This window comes from Lepisma saccharinum, chromosome 25 (genome assembly GCF_977018435.1).
Source record: "Lepisma saccharinum chromosome 25, izLepSacc3.1, whole genome shotgun sequence".
Classification (NCBI taxonomy): domain Eukaryota; kingdom Metazoa; phylum Arthropoda; class Insecta; order Zygentoma; family Lepismatidae; genus Lepisma; species Lepisma saccharinum.
In genome coordinates this window covers 3,563,110-3,582,184 of record NC_139253.1, presented here as the reverse complement: position 1 = coordinate 3,582,184, position 19,075 = coordinate 3,563,110, and the positions used below count along the sequence as shown (strand labels likewise).

At 36.2% G+C, this 19,075-nt stretch overlaps 1 protein-coding gene across 2 annotated transcripts in view; it reads right to left on the bottom strand.

Annotated features, from left to right (window-relative positions):
- The window catches only part of LOC145978812 (uncharacterized), a 45,304-nt gene extending 30,763 nt beyond the window's left edge, over window positions 1–14,541 (bottom strand). Inside the window, exons 1-2 of one of the 2 annotated variants that reach the window (XM_083111631.1) lie at window positions 14,496–14,541; window positions 10,040–10,547 (exon numbers count right to left, since the gene is read on the bottom strand). In XM_083111631.1, the coding sequence (XP_082967757.1) occupies window positions 10,040–10,493 (454 nt within the window). In that variant the 5' untranslated portion in view covers window positions 10,494–10,547; window positions 14,496–14,541. Of the gene's footprint in view, window positions 1–10,039; window positions 10,548–14,384; window positions 14,450–14,495 lie in introns of those variants that run through there. The other variant, XM_083111632.1, reaches the window with a different exon arrangement.
- Window positions 14,542–19,075: the final 4,534 nt, after the last annotated feature.

The following is a 19,075-nucleotide window of genomic DNA, read 5'->3' as shown; positions in this document are numbered from 1 at the left end:
GAAGGTCTAAAAGACCCATTCGATGATTACGAGATTAATGTACTTTTACCAAAAGTGATTCTGATATCTACAAATTTCTTATGTACATTATTCTATAAATTATTTATTTAAAGTGATATAAATCAGTGACTTTTTTATAACATAATTAAATCAATCCATCTTGGGTAAAGGTAAGTTGGGCCCACCTTGCAACTGATATTGCCCCTGCTGTAGCATACACACCAAAGATGACTAACCCATGGAAATACAGTACGTTTCCCTGTCACTTAGTCCACCTGTCGGCAGCCAGCAACTCTCAGCATATCACATGTAATATCTCTGTTGTGGAAACCGGTAGCTTCAGAATGACTTCAAGTTCTCAGAATTACAGTTATAATTACAATCAAAATAAGGACATTAAATGTCACAGGAGATGGGAATGTTGTCCTCATGCATCCACATATTTCTGGCATATTTTTAGGAAATTCTGCGAAGCTTTGGTAACAAGATATGCTAAAAGGGCACTTTAGTTTTCTAACAGTCCAACTGAAACACATGGCTTTGTGCATAACTTGTGAATTCCTTAACCCCATTCCATTTCAGTAACTTCGCAATTTCAGTTCTGTCGTATTTTTAAAGTGTATACGTGTTACAAGTGTTCTTGTGATTTTCTATTGTTCCATAAAGTGTTTATTAGGTGTTTAGCATTCCAAGTGTTTTGCTATAGTTTAAATAATGGCACATTCGCACACATTACAACAAAAAGTTTTTATGTACGATTCGTATGTGATTACAAATTCTTGCAGGAATGTTCTTAGATGAATTTCAACAAAATTCCCAGGTGTGCCTGTTCCACACAGAAATACAGTGTGAAACCATGTGAACAAATTGAGGGAAACAAGATCTATTCTCAATATGAAGTGAATGGTAAAATGACATCTACTTACTGAGGAAAAATTGGACAAAGTTGGAGAAAGATTAGAACATACTCCTCAAAAATTGTTCTGACATCTTGCACAGGAAACAAAAATTTCTGTAATAACAGCATGGCGAACTATCAAATTTTTAAATACTGAAACCGTACAAAGTCACTGTTGTCCAGGAACTGCTACCACATGATAACGAGAGTTGGGTAAATTTCTGTAACTGGATTTTGGGAATGGTAATAGTGGGGTAATAGATCCACGTTTAAAATTCTTCTCTGACGAAGCACGGTTCCATTTATTCTTGACCACGGCCGAAGGTGAGATGATGTGATCAGCACCACATCCCTGGTTGCCTTTACCCCCCAGTTTCCTCCAGGTACCCACTTTATATGATGCTGGGTGAACGCCAGAGCTGCTTGAACAGGTGGAAAAAATCTCAGGTCCCCAGGCCTTGCATGGTAGTCGGATACTAATGACTGAGCTCAGATAAACCCGATTTTATACACGAAATTCCTTAGCATGACCAGAAAATTGGTGTTTGGTATGCAGTAAATGCATAAAAATACCATAAATGACAAGAAATACAGGGATGGCATACTTGCACCATTTTTCAAACAACTAACTGACATTGAATATCAGTCAGGGTTTCTCCAACAAAACACTGCCACCCAGTGGCAGAGCGTGACCTTTCCAACAGTGTAAGCCTATCATGATGAAGGTTATTTCCCGTTGTGGTTATTTTTGGACTGACATGGTTAGTGATTTATCCACACACATCGACCTCCCCACATTTTTTCAGAAGACTTCCCTGGAATTTTTCACCAAATTAAAAATTCTGGATAAATTCCTGGGATTGGTGTTTTCTTTGCTACACTGTGTATCTCCAACATTTCAACTGATAATTAAGTCAGTCTCATTCCTATCACAATGAGTAACGTAACAGTTAAAAATATCCAAAGTTAGATAAAATGAATAATAATAATAAAGAAATGAAAAAAGAAGGAAACAGAAAAGTGCTGAATACTTTTTACAACCGCATAACCAAGTATCAGCTTCGTACCCTGAATCACAAAATTGGCGCACTTTATTTTTCGTTTCTGTTACTACCACTGCTAGAGAAAGCAGGGGTGGGCCTACCTACATCCACAAGTTTCTTCTTGGCAGCAAAATCCTTGCTGGACAACAGCGTCTTCAACAAGTTCTCCACCTCACATTCATTTTATTTCATAATGCACTTCACTATCACACCACAGCACAGGGACAACAGTCCGCTTTTCAATAGATGGAATTCGCAAAAAACAATACCTCAGACTTGAACAAATACACAACAAGAAGGGGGAAACAAAAAGAAAAGAAACCAGATCCAAAATCGATCACTGCTCGAAGCAGTGATCTTTCGGACTGTGAATGGAATATCCCTTTCTGATATAAATAAATTCCCTCTCTTGCCTTAAAATTCCCTATATTTAGTAAAAAAAAAAATACAATATAAAATATAAAAGAAATGTTCACTAATTGTAGGGACATATCCAGAAATTTCTATCAAAGGACATGTAAGTACTTTCTTAAGATAGAGTAAAAGCAAATCTAGCACCTAAAATATTATAAACACGCTTTTCGTACATTGTTCGAAGAGTGTTTGAATCACGGACTATGTAATTAATATAATTCACATTTGACATGAGATTTGTAAAATTGGTTCAATCTTCAGCTTTCATTAACTTTTTTTTTTTTAGCTCAATTATTACCAGCTGAGTTCATACATAAACGGAAAACAGAGATCTTAATATGTCTAATGTTTATGCTCTCCTACAAGCGAAAAACAGAAACAACAAGAATTTAGCACATCAATGTGTGTCTAATTTTCCCGTATCCTGCTCATTTCTAGGTTTCTCCTTTTCCCCCTTCCTGTTAGATTTTTGCTTCAGAATTCTCTGTTCCTGGAAAAAAAAAACTCCTTGAAGCACCACCGGCTCAAATTTCCTTTGCAGTCAACCATTCATACCCAACAATGCTGGAGCCCCTCCTCTTGCAAGACCTGTCTCTCGCTGGCACATATTCAGTGAAGCCAACCCAAGCATAATGGTGCTAAATCTCGTACAAGTTTAAAAAGTCATTTGTAAGTTGGGGATATAAATAAAACAAGAGGGACACTTTTCGTTGTGGTTCAATTCTCTCAAACTTTTCACGTATAACGTCGAACCCATGCCGTTGGTTGAACCATTCGAATTTATATTTATGTTTTTGTTATAAATTAATATTAATAATATGAAGATCCCAAAACAATTTAGTAGTATGTAAAAATGCAACAACTGATGAAGTTTCATAGTGCCTAAAAAACCGATTTTGCTTGTTAGAACCTATTTTAGGTATATGCACCTAAATCGAGCCTTTTTTTTAGGTTTTTATATATTTTTAAAGGTTTTACGTCACACAGAGGCATTTGCTTTGTTTGTTCACGAAAAAATTCAATGACTAACGTGAAAATTCAATGACTAACGTGTTTGAAACGTACTCTCTGTCGATTTCCCTTCCTTCAAGTCCACGGTGATTTTTTCAAAACTAAACAAAGCAAAATGTCTGGTGCCACTGTTACCTGTACAATCCAAAGTGGTTTGCTCTGGTGGTCTTGCTCACTTTCGCTTCACTTCGGTGCTTTGTGCCATTCACAACTTGCAAAATAACATTTCAGCAATGAAGTTTGCATCACTGACTGTTTTTGTTGAAAGATTATTTTCAGGATTTCTAGAACTATTTTATGGTTTTTCGAACATATTTTAAGAACCTAAAAGCTCAGTTTTGAGAACCAAAAAATCTGAGGTCTAAAGTTCAAATCACAAACCCTGAGACCTTCTGTAAACAAAACCACCTGCATGCAGAAAGCATTGCAAACTCATACAAGTAAAATAATCCACACGAAAATCCAGCGTTGTTACAGGATTCATTACGTACGGTTAAACAATGGCCAATTTGTAGTATGGGATATGATGCCGCACGCAAATGACGTCTCACTTTAAACCCAATGCTCTTTCTTTTTTTACTTATTGCTTCACCTTTATGGTTAACTCTTTGCACCAGTAATCATTTCCCATAAATTTGGCTTCTTTCTTGCATGTGAACTGAATATATTTTACTTGCATATTTTTAGACAAAATGATATAACATGGTAATGTATATTTCTAAGGATGATATAGATAGGAGTGTATTTGAAATTTGTTTGTAGATTTTATGTAAATTGTATCTTATGTAAATAAAATATATGATTGGCATAAACAGCCATATGCAATGCTGTAAGTCCAATAAATATATTGATGATGATGATCAAAACAAGACAAAGAAAGTTCGTAAATTTATTGCGGTTGGAAACTTTGACAAGCATCCTAATAACGATTTTTGTTCCACCAAATATAGTGCACTTCATAAAATAACTTGGTGACATGGCAAGGCAAGATAAGTGTGAACATTTTGTAGTAATATGCATTGTAACTTTCAATGAGCTTAGAGATTTGTGTACATAATGATATTTTATAACATTGGTTATTTCCTAAAAATAATCATGTGAACAGCAAGGAAGTAGTGCAACTTAGTAATATTGCCTGACTTATCCTTAGAAAAATAACATGCCGAGTTCTATGCGTGCGGGAAGGTCTATGTGTTCTCCGAGCTTGTTTTCAAAACACCAGCAAGGACAGCCTTTGAAAAAGGGGGAGAAACAGATTCTACTCAATATTTATGTAACGTTCTGTCAATGGTATCCTCAGAAACCAGTAAATGAAGTGGTTAAGTCGGTATCCCAGTGCAGTGGTGTGTCAGTGTCTGCAGTTTTAAGGGTTATGAAAGAGAGAATGACCGGGAGAGTAACAATGTATGCAGCTGCATATTCATCTGATGTTTTGAGAGCGGGTTCTCACATTCAGAGGCTCTTATATAAAATGAACAGGTGCGGCGAACTATGAGTGTAACAGCAGATGATTGCGGTCATGAATCAGCTGACGCGGAGTGATACATCGTATCGGTGAGACTGTTTGTTTACAGAAGGTCTCAGGGTTGGTGATTTACACTTTAGTCATTAGCAAAGGATTGTGTCCCCAGATCTCACTTTATGTGATTTTTATCTATGGGGGACATTGGAAAAGAAAGTATATGAAACAAACCCCTACACATTAAAAGGAAGGAGAATATCAGGAGAGAAACTGAAGCAATTTCAGAAGCTGAACTGTTGTGTGTAAATGGAAATTTCCTGAAAAGATGCCAGAAATGTGTGGGCAGGAAGAAATCATTTCCAGCATCTCTTGTGACAAGGTACATGCCTATTTTGATTGTAAATGTAATTGACACTTTAATTATTGTAACTATTTGTTGCAGGCATGATTTTGCAATAATTATCATAACATCGTAGGAACAGTAAAAATTGGCATCTCTGCTTCCAAAATAATTTTTCTCAATTATTAAAGAGCCGTGCCCTCCCGTCCATATGCCTTTGACACCAGTGTTGCCATGAAGCCTGAAGTACACTCAATGTAAAGAAATGATTATACGTAGTTTAGTGAAACGTAAATAAGAGACACTGCTAGTGGCGCCAACTTAAATGAGCCTGTGGAGCTGGAGCACACCCAATAACTTACCTGTTATATTTTATTTTAGAAATAAAGTCTCTGTGATTAAGAAAACAAAAGTTTTCATCATTATACACTTAAAGAATTCGCAAAAACTTAATTACTGGCTGTTTTAAAAATATTTCATAATTTGTTTTTAGTGTCCTATTATATTTACACCATCCGTGGTCACATCGTTATTATGAAAGTAAGGGCTTATAAACAGGGTGAGGATTGATAGGCACTAAAAACCCTCACAATAAGCAAAAAATACAAAATTGGCACTAATTAGATTAGACGCAGATTTAGACACTGAAAAAGCAGTTATATTCAAAAGAAGCACTTGTAACTAAAACGGGTACAAAAGAACATTATAAAACATGAATTACACTCAGAAATGGCACCAGATGGTTATTAAGCATAAACGCCTACATTATCTGGCCAAGGAACAAAAAAAAAAGCATTTACATTACCTGGCCAAGGAACAAAAAAAAGGCATTTTTAGGGCAAATCTTTAGCCTATTATTGTATAAAATTTAAAGCAAATCTCCGGGATCAGCCCACAAATTTCCTTTAAAAAATGCCAGAAATGAGTGGATGCATGAGGACAACATCCCCTGTAACAATTAACATAGTTTTTCTTGTATGTACGCATTGCTTGCATTGTAGAATTATTTTCCTGTAGTTTACGGTTATTACAATAATTGAAATAAAAATAGAACAGACTGCTTCTTTTCACAGTTAAGTTGCTATATTACAACAACGTAACATTAACAACATCCATTATATTACGGATTCTTTTTGTTTAAAAAATTGCTAACCATTTTTATAACTGCATCTTTAGTCAAAATGAAAATAAATGTCTGATGAAGAGAGTGTGTGTTCTCCTGAAACGTCACAACGAAAAACTGTTTTCTTATGCTTGTAATAACCGACTGGGAAACGCACTGTAGATCCCAAGGCCAGTCCCCAGAAAAAAATGCATTCACTATAGTGAAGTGACAAAATAAGAATTTACTGATTCTGTAGTAGTTGCTGCTAATTTTTTGCAGCTTTTTTTTCTTAATGAATGTAAACTTAGAAAATCAATTCCAGATGTGGAATCCATATATTGCAAAAGTTGTTCATACTCTAAAAATTATGCACGACAAACGTCATGAAAAATAACCATACAATGGCATGAACGTGATTTTGACATTACAAATTCAAACCGAAGAGGGGTGTATTTCACAAAAAGTGGTGCTACTCCACGTAAATATCAAAATGATTTCATCTGAAAATTGTTAATTTTTAATTACATTCAGGTTTAAATGTTTGTGAATGCATATAATTTACATATTTTGTCAACAAAAATTATCAGCATCTGTAGCCTATATGCTTCACATGCAAATGAAGTCAAATTTTCCTACATTTTTAAAGCATCACACACAGTGCATTTTCATTAGTGATTTACATGTATTTAGGCTGTCTCATCAGGATCAAGTTTTTTACAGTTTTTAGCAGACACCGTAAAGTACATCATAGTTCTATGAAATAAAAATATTTTTTGATAATTTTTTAAAGTTAAATCATTTTTTTTTATTTACATTGATTTTTTTTTAAACATGATTAAAATTGCTTGTATGGTTTTTGGAACCATTCATCTAGATATAAAAGGTAAAAAGGTAAAGTGCTCCCCTGTGCATAGCACCATGCCATGAAGGCGTATAGGGGGTGTGGGGGTAAGGCCCTACACTTTCTTGATCCGGTCATGAGTGGGGCTGATGTGATCAGCATCACGCACCTGACCGCCTTTACCCCCCCGGGTTTCCCCCAGGTACCCATGTTATTCGACGCTGGGTGGGCGCCGGGGCCGCTTCCATAGTTAGAAAAGTTCCCGGATTTGAACCAGCCGGGAATCGAACCCGGGACCTTTAGCATGGTAGTCAGACGCATTACCAACTGAGCCACCGTTTCTTTATTGAAAGACTTTAACTAGTAAACTGTCCTGTAAAATATTTGAACAGTTTGATTAAAGCAAATAAGAAATGTCACGTAAATACACATTTTTCAGTTTCTGGTACTGTATGTATGAACCTACTATGGAAATGTTTGTTGAGTGTGTTAATGAAACTATAATAATTTCAGTAAGTTTTCTACCAGTGAAAATAAAACATTCTGGATGTACTCTACAATTATAACTTAAAATATTGGTAAAGCTTTGATAGCGTCTCAACGGATTTCTTCATTTTACACAAGAAACTACTTACCGAAATGAGTTTCTGTAGCATTTAGAAGTTCTTGTTGGTAAATTATTTATTGAAAGTGGTTTAAATTGCAATATAAATCAATCCACCTTGGTTCATTATGAATATTTTATTAGAATTTCATGTCTCACATGAAATGCTGGAATGCACCAAAAAAGGGGCTTGTCAGCTCACACCATTGAGGAGAAATATACACTTAAAAAAAGTCATAGATTTTAATGTCAAGGAGGCTTCTTTCATCACACAACAACACTGGAAGAATAAAATAATGAGAATAGCAACATAGACCCACTAGGGAGTTTCCTTTTTCACAAGTCGGGGAAGCCACCATCTTTAAAATTTAATGTATAGGCAGACATTTTATTTTTAGTTCATGACAGTCCAGCAGTGTTCATATGCACGCTGTCAACATGAATGACTCTTCTTCAGTTCAGACAATGTGACCAATGGTTGCACGAAATGCTTCCTGGGATGCTGTTCACCAGAATTCAGTGCCACATTTCCACCTTGTGGTAAACATTTGGGTAACAGTTCAGATTGTTTTATGATTTTTGCAAATTCTCCTAGCAGAAAGACTATGTATCGTAGAATTTTGGAAATCATTGTCACATGAAATTTGAACTTTCCTTGAAGTAATGAGCACTGTTTGGATTCGGAAAAAAGGTATTTATGTTGAAAAAAAGAACTTAAACCTTACGCATCCATACGTGCTTCCCATGGACAAAGTATTCTCCATTGACAAGCAACAGTAAATATTGTAGACTCTACAGGAATGAATGTAGAAGAACATTGGAACCTTTGTAGCATGCATTTAGGGACTTAATTTTAATGTTTAATGCTAAGATAGGCAAACCTGACATGCCTAACCTAACCATGAAAGCATCGAACTCGAAAGATGTAAAAATTGCATTCGTAGCATGATGAAATTGCCATAAAACAAAAAGGAACTTGGGCCAACATTTGAACTTTCTTGTTTCAGTATTTACTACCCCATGGTTTTCATACTCACTACATCAAGTTTTACCTAAATTCAATGCTTTCAATCGGCTCCAGAGGGCTCCGAGATGGGAAACTTTTGATTGTGACCATCAGGTACACTGCACTATCAGTAATTATTTCTTTTAGGGGTAAAACTTCGATACAGTCCCAACGGATTTCTTCATTTTTACACAAGACACTATTTACGGAAATGAGTTTCTGTAGCATTTAGAAGTTCATGGAGGTATTTGCTTTCATCGTGAAATCTATTTCACCGGGAAACCATGTATTTTTGAACAGAAATATCTCTCCAACGCACAATTGTAGTTCCTTTCATTTCCTTGCACTACGTGAATCAAATGTTGCGAATGTTTGTTGACGTAACTCCCTGTCAGTGTTTCCAACCACGCCGTTTTTTGCAAGAACATGGCAATTTTAACTATGTTTGCCTAACGTAACCGAACCTAACCTAACTTTGCCCTGCATGGTTTGTGGGGCTATCCATGCATGGTTCGTGGGGCTATTTGTAAATGGTTTGTGTGGCTAAGCGTGCATGGTTCATGGGGATTTTTCGGTTTCTGGGGCTATTCATGAATTGGGGCTATCCGTGAATGGTTCGTGGGGATTTTTCGGTTGACAAGGTTGAAAACACTGCATACCCAATGATGATGTACCACGCTAGTCAAGCTGTCTCGCCATATTGTGTCTTACGGTAGCAAAATAAGGAACAACAATAATTACTCGTCATGTCACAAATTGAAATTATTTTCATGAAAGCAAAATACCACCTTGAGGAAAACTAAATATGCTGACCAAGGCAGTAATTTATTTTATTAAAAACATAAACAAAACGTAACGTTTCAACCTTCTAGCAAGGTCTTCTTCAGACTCTGTATCAAGTACAAAAGCCTTTTGTACTTGATACAGAGTCTGAAGAAGACCTTGCTAGAAGGTTGAAACGTTACGTTTTGTTTATGTTTTTAATAAAATAAATTACTGCCTTGGTCAGCATATTTAGTTTTTCATAATCATGGAAACAAGGCTTAATGGTGTTACACCTTGAGGAATCTTTCGTAATGCAGAATACATAAGTACGAATGTTAAAAACGACGAAAGAAACGAGTGAGAGGTGTTGGGACCATACCGAAGTTTTACCCTTTTAGGCACTTATAAAGAAAAAATAAGGAGCACAGGTACATTAAACTAGAATTTTGGTCCTGAAAACAATAATGATGTTAACCTCTTAAAACTTGGTTCATAAATAAAAATTATCTGAAAGTAAATCTAAGCTACTTAACATGACCAACATACTTACTCTTCTGGCAGAAGAAGAAATAAAACATGAGCGAGAAAACAAGCACCAGTCCCATTATAGGATCCTGCAGGTGACACAACACCCTCTTCCTGTCCAGGGCATACAGAACCAGAGTCCCACCCAGTCCATTCAGGACTCCAGCACGAAGCAGTCCATTAATCGGGAGTGGTGGTAGCATGGTAGTCCAATATCCGTATATTCGGCCAAGAGCATACACAGCTCCAAACACCACAACGGTCACAGTGCATATAAAAACGAGAGCTGTGTATACATCACCTTTCACATTAACAGATTCAATATACAATGGAAGAAGAATCAGCAACAGGAATGATGACACAATTAACAAAAGTCCGGTAACAAAAAACTGCACTCTCTCCGATGACAATCTGACTGCTGGTGGCCAGAATTCTCTGTCATTTTCATTTGTCTGAAGTAGCTCCTCTGTTTCCTCCATGATCCCGTATTCTTCACACTATACCTCCTGCTTCAAAGTATAGTCTCTCTTCATCTGAAAATGGGAAATTTAACAATTAAAAGACTTAGAAATTGCTTGCAAGTGAACAATAAAGCAACATTTTTTTTAAAAAAAAAAATCCAGTTACATTCAACAAGCATAGATCATCATCACAAAAAGTACAGTAGATGGAAGGCAGTTGGTGGCATGCTAGAAATTAATGAAATGCATTATGTGTGGTGCAGGCACGTATCTAGAATGTTTCAGGGGGTCCAAACCAAGTGTTCCAGGAATAATAATAATAATAATGTTTATATTAAAATAATTATAAATCAAATTAATACTAATTACAATATATAAATTAATATTATATTATTATTACACGATTAGGTACAAAGACTGTATAAGAATACAGATATAAGAGTGCATATTCATTACATAACTTACCTGCAGTTAAGATTGGAATAATTTACATAAAAACAAGTGACCTGGCAAATGAAATTAATGTCAAATAGATGAATAATTGAATATTTATCGAATAACAAAAATGATGTTACATGTAGTTGGAGGAAAGTAAGTTTCTGATTAATATTTTATGCATATTGAGTAGTAGCATATAAATCTCCTTTGTAATGTCATTCAAAGCCGTATGATCCCAATATAATCCTTGCCTTGAAAAAGTTCAGAGGAAATTAATAACCACCGATTATGCAACAAATTCTAATATTTTCATTACTTGAGCCCGGATTTGTAAGCGAAATGCATATTCTTTTCCAGACTTCTAATGGTAAGGAGAAAGGTTATACTTCTTATTACATACCTTGATGAGCTATTTAACTAAGGTTGAAAGTGCTTATAAATGCTTATTTCTGCAGGGAACGGTTATGCTTGCTTATTTTATGATTTTGGTTTAAAATAGCATATTTTACTCAAATCTGTCATATTTCAATCACACGACGGCATTGGGATGATGAGATCAATGCTTCTAAATAGCCGCACGGGAGAAACGGAATCCAAGAAAAGATACAGTACATCAGGCGCGGCTCGTAAATTATTTACCCGGGGGTTCACTGAAGTCATGTGACATGTATTCAGTTTCCGCAAAATAAACTTCCTTCGCCTAACAAAAGGATGGGGGAAGGGATTAAAAGATTTGTCCAGAATTTTTTTTATCTGGGAGTATAAGGTTTTGTATTAGGGGTGTGCGAATAAATTTAGGGCTGAAACTACAATAAATTGAGCCTTTATGAAAAAAGTTGAGTTTTGTTGGAATGGATGTCCTCAAGTAGGGGCAAGTAATATTTTTTTTTTCCCCAGGAGGAGCAATAAAAACTCCTTCAGTCTGAAGTTACTGCAACACTTTTATAATAATTACCAAAAATTACTGTGACTGAAATTAAATTATATGCGTATAATATATAATTTTTGGTTTACATTCAATTTCCATGCCGACTAATCAGAACTGGTCCTACATTTATTAAAGGGAAATGGCAACTAATGGCATGTGCATACTCGAAATCGAACCTGAGACCCTTTCATTGATACGCGACAGGTTTCTTCAAATTTGGGGCTGGTCGACCAGCACACGCTTTTTTTCAGTGGACAAGGAAGTTTGTTTACGTTAATTATGTGCATTTGTATCGGTCATTTCTTACCTGCGCAGACAGCAACGCCTACACTGCATCAAATGACATAACCTAGCTAAAGTAAATCCCTCGCTTCACTCGCAGCATCACTTAATACTTTCCAACAAGTATCCAAGCACTTCAAAAACTAACAAACTTGAGACGATTGACACCGAGCGACGTCTTTGTGCCATTCTTTCTCTTTCGCGAACCCGAAGTGTTTCCACCTTTAAGGAAAAACCTCTGAATGCATGCACAAGGTATTTTGGTAATGTATCTCCTTTATTTTAATTCATCGCATCTAATTCCAGCTTCTATTTGTTTCCACTCATCCATCTCTGACACAATCTTGCATTTATTCCAAGAAGTTCGGTGCAAAAATGATTCAAGAGAAGATTGAATATGTAATGTGTACGCTTCAAACTTGAACCCCACACAGCAACACTGGAAGGGAGGAAGCAGCGAGAACGGAGCCTTGTCCCACGGCTTCTTCGAGAGAACGAACTGCGCATGACCGTTGGGTGGAGACATAGGTTCTGCAATATCATCTTCCATGTATTTTGTCCTATACCCTTCTCGAGCTACTGCTCCCACACGAAGCTTTCACAATGGCAAGAGCTGTCCTGTGGGGGTTCAACTGAGGGTCTGTATCAGGGCGGCCGATTCGCGGTTTCTTCTTCTCAGCAAAGGAGTTCGCCGTATTACGGGCACAAATACATGACTTATTGTGTAGATTTTTTAGCGAAATAATGTGAAAATGTAAAGACATTGTTTATTGTTCATTCTCGAGGTGATTATCGTATATTACTGGGGGTTCACTGATCCTGTGCGCTATAGGGCCAACCGCGCCTGCAGTACATCCAAAATCATGTTTCCAAATTACCTGATATTATAACACAGTTGAAAGCTCAAAATAATCCATTGCAACATTCGCTTTCTCTCATTGATGAAATTTCAGTAACGTTGTCTTCAGAAACTCATGGTGTTGCTACAATTGTGTCCGACAAGCTCAGTCAGGAATTACTGAAAAATCCCGGTTACAAAACACTGTCAAATTTATAAAAATATTTCTGGTGAAGAAACAAAGAAACAAGACATTGAAGAGGAATTCACCGAAGAAGAACTGTGGTGTTTTCCACATGTGCCTGTGATGGCATGCTACGTGGAAAGAACATTTTCACTGTACAAATCATTCTTCACTGACAGACACAGGAGCTTTACACAAGAAAATCTCAGGATGACCTTCCTTACATACTGTAATAGCTTTGAATAAGATAAGAGATATAATAAACAAATGTTTTTTCAGATTTTCCTGTATTTGTTTATGCTTATTTTTTTCATTTTTTGTGCTTATTAACTTGCTTATTTTATTGTTTGATTGTGTTTATAAATCCAGGCCCTATTCATTACTTATTTTTAGTACTTGGTGAGTCATTCGGGGGGTCCGGACCCCTGGACCCCTCCTTATATACATCATTCCTGTCCTTTAAAGCCGTATACTCCCAATATAATCCTTGTCTTCCAATAAGTTCAGAGGAAATTATACAACAACGGATAAACGAATATATATTTCATTATTTAATTTAGTACTTGATAAATCTTTCGGGGGGTTCCGGACCCCATGGACCCCCCTAAATACGTCCTTGGTGTGGTGTCTTAGGTGTAGCAAATCAGAAGATTGTGTGAATTGAGTTTGGCCTTGGGAGAAACACGAGCCCAGGTTCTGGGAATCTCAAATGACGCATAATTGTTAGATCAGTTTAATATTTAGTAAAACTCATCATGCTCAGGTGCATATTACGCTTTTGCACTTGGGAGTACATTCATGCGAAGCTCGAAAAGAAGAGGGGGGTGCTTCAGACCAGATATTGGAAGCAATCGGGGAAGCTAGTATTTTAATGCTAGGAACTCTACGCCTAATCCAACAAGCATAGAGCACTAAATGTAACACACCTAACCTAACAACAAAAGCATTTAGAGAAGTAATACCTCTTCGCACCACCGCACGTAAAATCATACAGCAGTGTGGGGACGGGAAAAATCCTCTAGAAAACAATCAATAAGTAAATACGACGACTTTGAAGTAATGTATGTTAACAGACAAATAAAAATCGAACCATGTTAAAGATGCTTACACACCGCGACTATTTCGGAATTAAACAATCGGAACTTGAGCTAATAATTCTTGTACTGATGTCGACTAGAAAATATTCGATAAGATTTACTTGGTGTAAATTAACTTATACCACACGTTGTCATAATCCACCTTAAAATTCTTCGCAAGTAATTTGAAAAACAACAACAGGCTAGCATAATAAACACATGTGACATACATGTTGTTTCCCATTCAAACCAAAACATGTACACAAAAACTTACATCAAAAAGCAATCACTGCAGACGTACGCATAATCCACCATAATTTGACAAACCAATTCTGATTGGATTGATACACTATGATTGTCAGAAGATATCGTTCTCATAATATATGTGTCATTTTTAATAAATAAGAATGTACATTACTCTAGAATTTCAATAACGAGCACATTAAAAGCGTTGTGACTTCTTTCTTGTGTAAATATGAGATTTACCTTCGAAACAATCATGATGTATAGAAGACATCTATTCGTACAGTTATAGATTGCCAAGTCGTACAGTGCAATTCCACTAAGACCCCCGACATGCGACTGTGTACTTTGTCGAATCTGAATGTGGTGGCATTCTGTCGCGTCTGCGTCGCACGTCGCACTGAAACTCTATGGTTCAACGTATGGTAAAGTTCAAAGTTACGTAGATGCAAATGGTCCTTCACTACTTCCGTTACATTTTATTTTACAAGTTATGATTTGATATCATTTTTGTTATTTAACGTTGCTTTTCTTTCACTTTTGGCTAATGCGACGATGTAGATGACTGATGATAAAAGTGACGATGGGATGGATACTCATAAAAAGGGAACGGATATATATGTAAATACATATTTATCGATTGATTTAGTGTTTTAAGTCCACTTTATGCACAGTAAGGCTAATCGGGACTGAACCTACAGTTTTTAAAGTGGGATCCGAACCACCTGTGCCTCCATCGGGTATCGAACCGGGACCCCTTGGTTACAAGGCGACGATGCGACATCGGGTAGGCCTAATACATATTTATGTATGAAGCTGAAATCAGTTATAATTTGTATTATCTTTGCGCATCATGGTATGTAGACTCTAAAAATTCTGTTTTTATTTTCCATATTTGTAAGTTTTGGATAATATTTTACATATTTTAATTATTATATATACACATTATATCCATATTTCAGAACATTTCTTAACATATGTGTATTACATATTCGCGCAATAACTACATGTCCCGTGTGACCGTAAGAATTTGATTATTTCTTGCGAATAGCTGACAAATTTGAAATGCACTCCTATTACTTCTTGCGATATTGAACGCAGTTTTGGTCAATATAAATCCATCGTAAAAGACAACTGGAGAAAATTCACGTTCTAACACTTACAATAAAATTTTGTTATTTATTGTTTTGGAAATAGAAAATGAAAAACCTATTTTGTGTTGTTTGTTTTACAAATAATGTCAATTTAAGCGTACTGTATTTTATGTAGCTCGTGTAGTGTCTTATGTTATTAAAAAGGTAAATCTTTACAATTCTAGGTCCATATTTAACTCCATATTATGGCGAAAGTAAGTAAATACATATTTAGCACATTCTTACTACATATTAATCCGTTCCCTGCTCATAAAGAACACCCATTCCCAGGCCGAGATTCGAACCCGGGAACCTTGGCGTTGAAGCGCTCTATGCTAACCACTACGTCATGGACGTCGGCTTATATTACAAGACATGCGCTTACGGTAGATTGTCCGCCTATTATATTTACTTATCATATATTTTATGTATTATTTATTATCTTACATTACATTTCAGTAACATTAAAGAAACGAAAGGAGTGCCGTCATTTTTTTTTAAATCATGGATTTAATTTGAAAATGTGCACGAAATTCTACATAAAATTTCAAAATTGTTTATATTTTTATGAACATTGTTAAAGAATTTTCGAAGGAAGCGAACGATAATACCAGCCTTCGACGAATCTGACATTCTTTCCCCGTTCAACCACTCTACCACATTGAAAAAAGAATGCTGAACAGTGAACACCCACCAAATGCTGAAAAAACTACCACAGTATATATATACTATAAAAATCAGTAGCTAACACGCTCTTTAGCTTATCGTCAACCAACCCAACCTCATTTTGTCCGTTACGATGTTCCTGTTTTAAGGTCAAAACAAAGCTCCCAAAGTTGTGACCTAGCATCATAGAATGACCGTGGGTACTCTATGTGCTCGTTCGTAGTTAAAACAAGGTGTATATACTTATATTAGCAACAAGAAATGAATGCATGCTAGCCAGTTCTTAACATGCACCATAATACAAGGACGCAACAAGCAGCAGTTGCGCCAATTATGAAATGCTAGCAACAAATAGTGTTTATTTTATTTTGGGGGGGTCAGGAAAACAAAGAGAAAGCTATATGTTGTTATTTAATTTTTATTTTTTTATTTTTTTTAAAAAAAAGAAAATATACCAAACTGGAGAACCTGGGTCATGTCAAGCTTTGAGATTTGATTTTTAAATTTTCAAAATGGAAATTTTTTTCCGCGGCGGTAGAACGTATCAATCCATAAGATTATATTTTATTTTAAAAGCCTCTCTGAATGCTTCATGTTGACCAGGGCATTCACTTGTTTATCTCAGTCGTCTCAACCTCTGAGGCATGTAAATAATGCACAGTGTTGTGCTATGTAAACCTCCTGAGGTATTCAGGAAATATGAAGTTCCATCTGCCTATGGAGTCAGCGTTTTGCATAGTTGCAGTTAAAATCACGTTTCGGCATGGAGGAAAGTCTCCATGGCCTGGGTAATATAGAGGTGAGACAGGCTGAGAGGGGACTGACTTTGGATTGGGATTGAGGAGAGAGAAGAGCTTAGGAGAGAGTGGAGCAAAATTGAGGCAATGCGCTGGTCAACCTGTAACGAAACCAACAGAGGACTTAGTTCATTTTTATTCTTCGAAATTGTCTTCATTCGTCAGATAGACAGGTAATTATCCTAACCCAGCAATGATTCAGGTTCAAAGGTTCATAAAACCCAATGAGTGACCATTGTCTTGTTAAGTTCCTAAATCTTACTTGTACCTTTCGCACTGCCAAGCGTTAACTCGGCATGTTAATGACAAATTATCTCATCATCGAGGATGAATGATGAATAAGCTACATCACCCATTGATTAATTGGTTAACATTCTTGGTAAGATCCCACGAACTTCACAGTTCGTTACGTACAAACTGAATGAAAATGTAAACGTACATGCATGTATTTGCAGATGTTTCTGTAAGAAAATTAAACTTTCAAGTTTCAGCAAATATTCCGCCTTTGTGTAACGTAAATATAGCGAACGTTAACTTATTTTAAGTCGCTTTCGTCACTCGGGATGGTGAAGATAAAGTATGATTAAATATAACTGATGAATTGACTTTCACAAAATAACACTAGAATGGGGGTGGGGGGGCTCGACCCCGGAACCTTTTGTAGTGACACGGTGAATCAACGACACAAAGCACTTGGTTTTTAATACACTTTATGTCTTCTATGTGAAGTATACTCTCTGGTATAACTTTATAAAAAGTTCCCATAATATCTTTGCGAGAGTCACTGTAGCCTGTCTATATATGGCGAAATGGTGAGTGTAGCACGATTCGATTCTGCGGGTTCCGGGTTGGATTCTTGGGTAAAACACGAATGTCTGTGTTACTTATGACGAAAAGTTGAAAAGTAAGGCATAGGAAAACAAGAAGTCAAAGTTTGTTTGTTCACCTTAAACGCATTGAAACGCGGCAAAATGCAGACGTTTTTGTCACAGATTTGGAAAACGATGGAAACTTCAACTCATCGAAATTATAACTGTTCAAACGACAGACCATTATGAGATACATGCATATAAATTCAAGACCAGGGTATCTGGCACGAGTGTAAATGAAGTACAGCTACATTGAATAAATTTGATTCTCACTGTTTAAATATTACTTAAATGTTCCATTGTGCCTCTTTTCCTGCGATGGCGTTCTGGATCACTAGCGACATCAAGCGTCGAATTTCTCATTTAGCTTCGCACAACCTTATAGGGATGACGTCAGCTTGGTGGGCCGAGTGAAATATATCATCAGTGACCGACGGAGCGTGGTCAACCGCTACGCTCAAAAGAACATCTGCACAGTCAGCTGTTCTCATGTAAATTGTAGTAGAAAGAAAAAATACTGAATTTGACTGCGAAAAATAATAGTGAAAAGGGTCACAAAAGGTGAATATGAAGTAGACTATATTAATACCTTACACAGGAATGATGTAAGAAATCTGAATAAAAGAATGAATTATAATTTCCAAGCAGGTTACAGTTGAATTGAGTTCCATGCAACCTAAAGATTAAAATATTAAGATAAAGCGTCTTGTTAGACTGACCTGTGACACTAACTGTTGAAAACCAACAGGTGAGCTCAACTCAAAAGATTTATTTATAATTGTATACAAAAAATAATACGTCATGCATGGATCATTATATTGACATTACAATATGGATACCACTGCACATATCACATTTCAGATCTAACATTTTGAAATACGTAGGTAACAACAATCACTAAGTAATTGGATCCTCAAGAAAACAAAATGGTGCAATGAAGGGAAGGAGTGCAAATAAATAATGCAATTAATGGGGCTGTTTGGTAATTGCACTGATATCGTGGTATAATATTGTGGGAATATTTTTTTCGAAAATGGAAATTTTGCTTGGATGCTGTCATTTGCAATAGCATTCCCCATACCTACTGCTGCAGCTGCAGCCATGAACCTTCGGGTTTAAGAAGGCTAGAGAGTTAGTTAGTTAGTT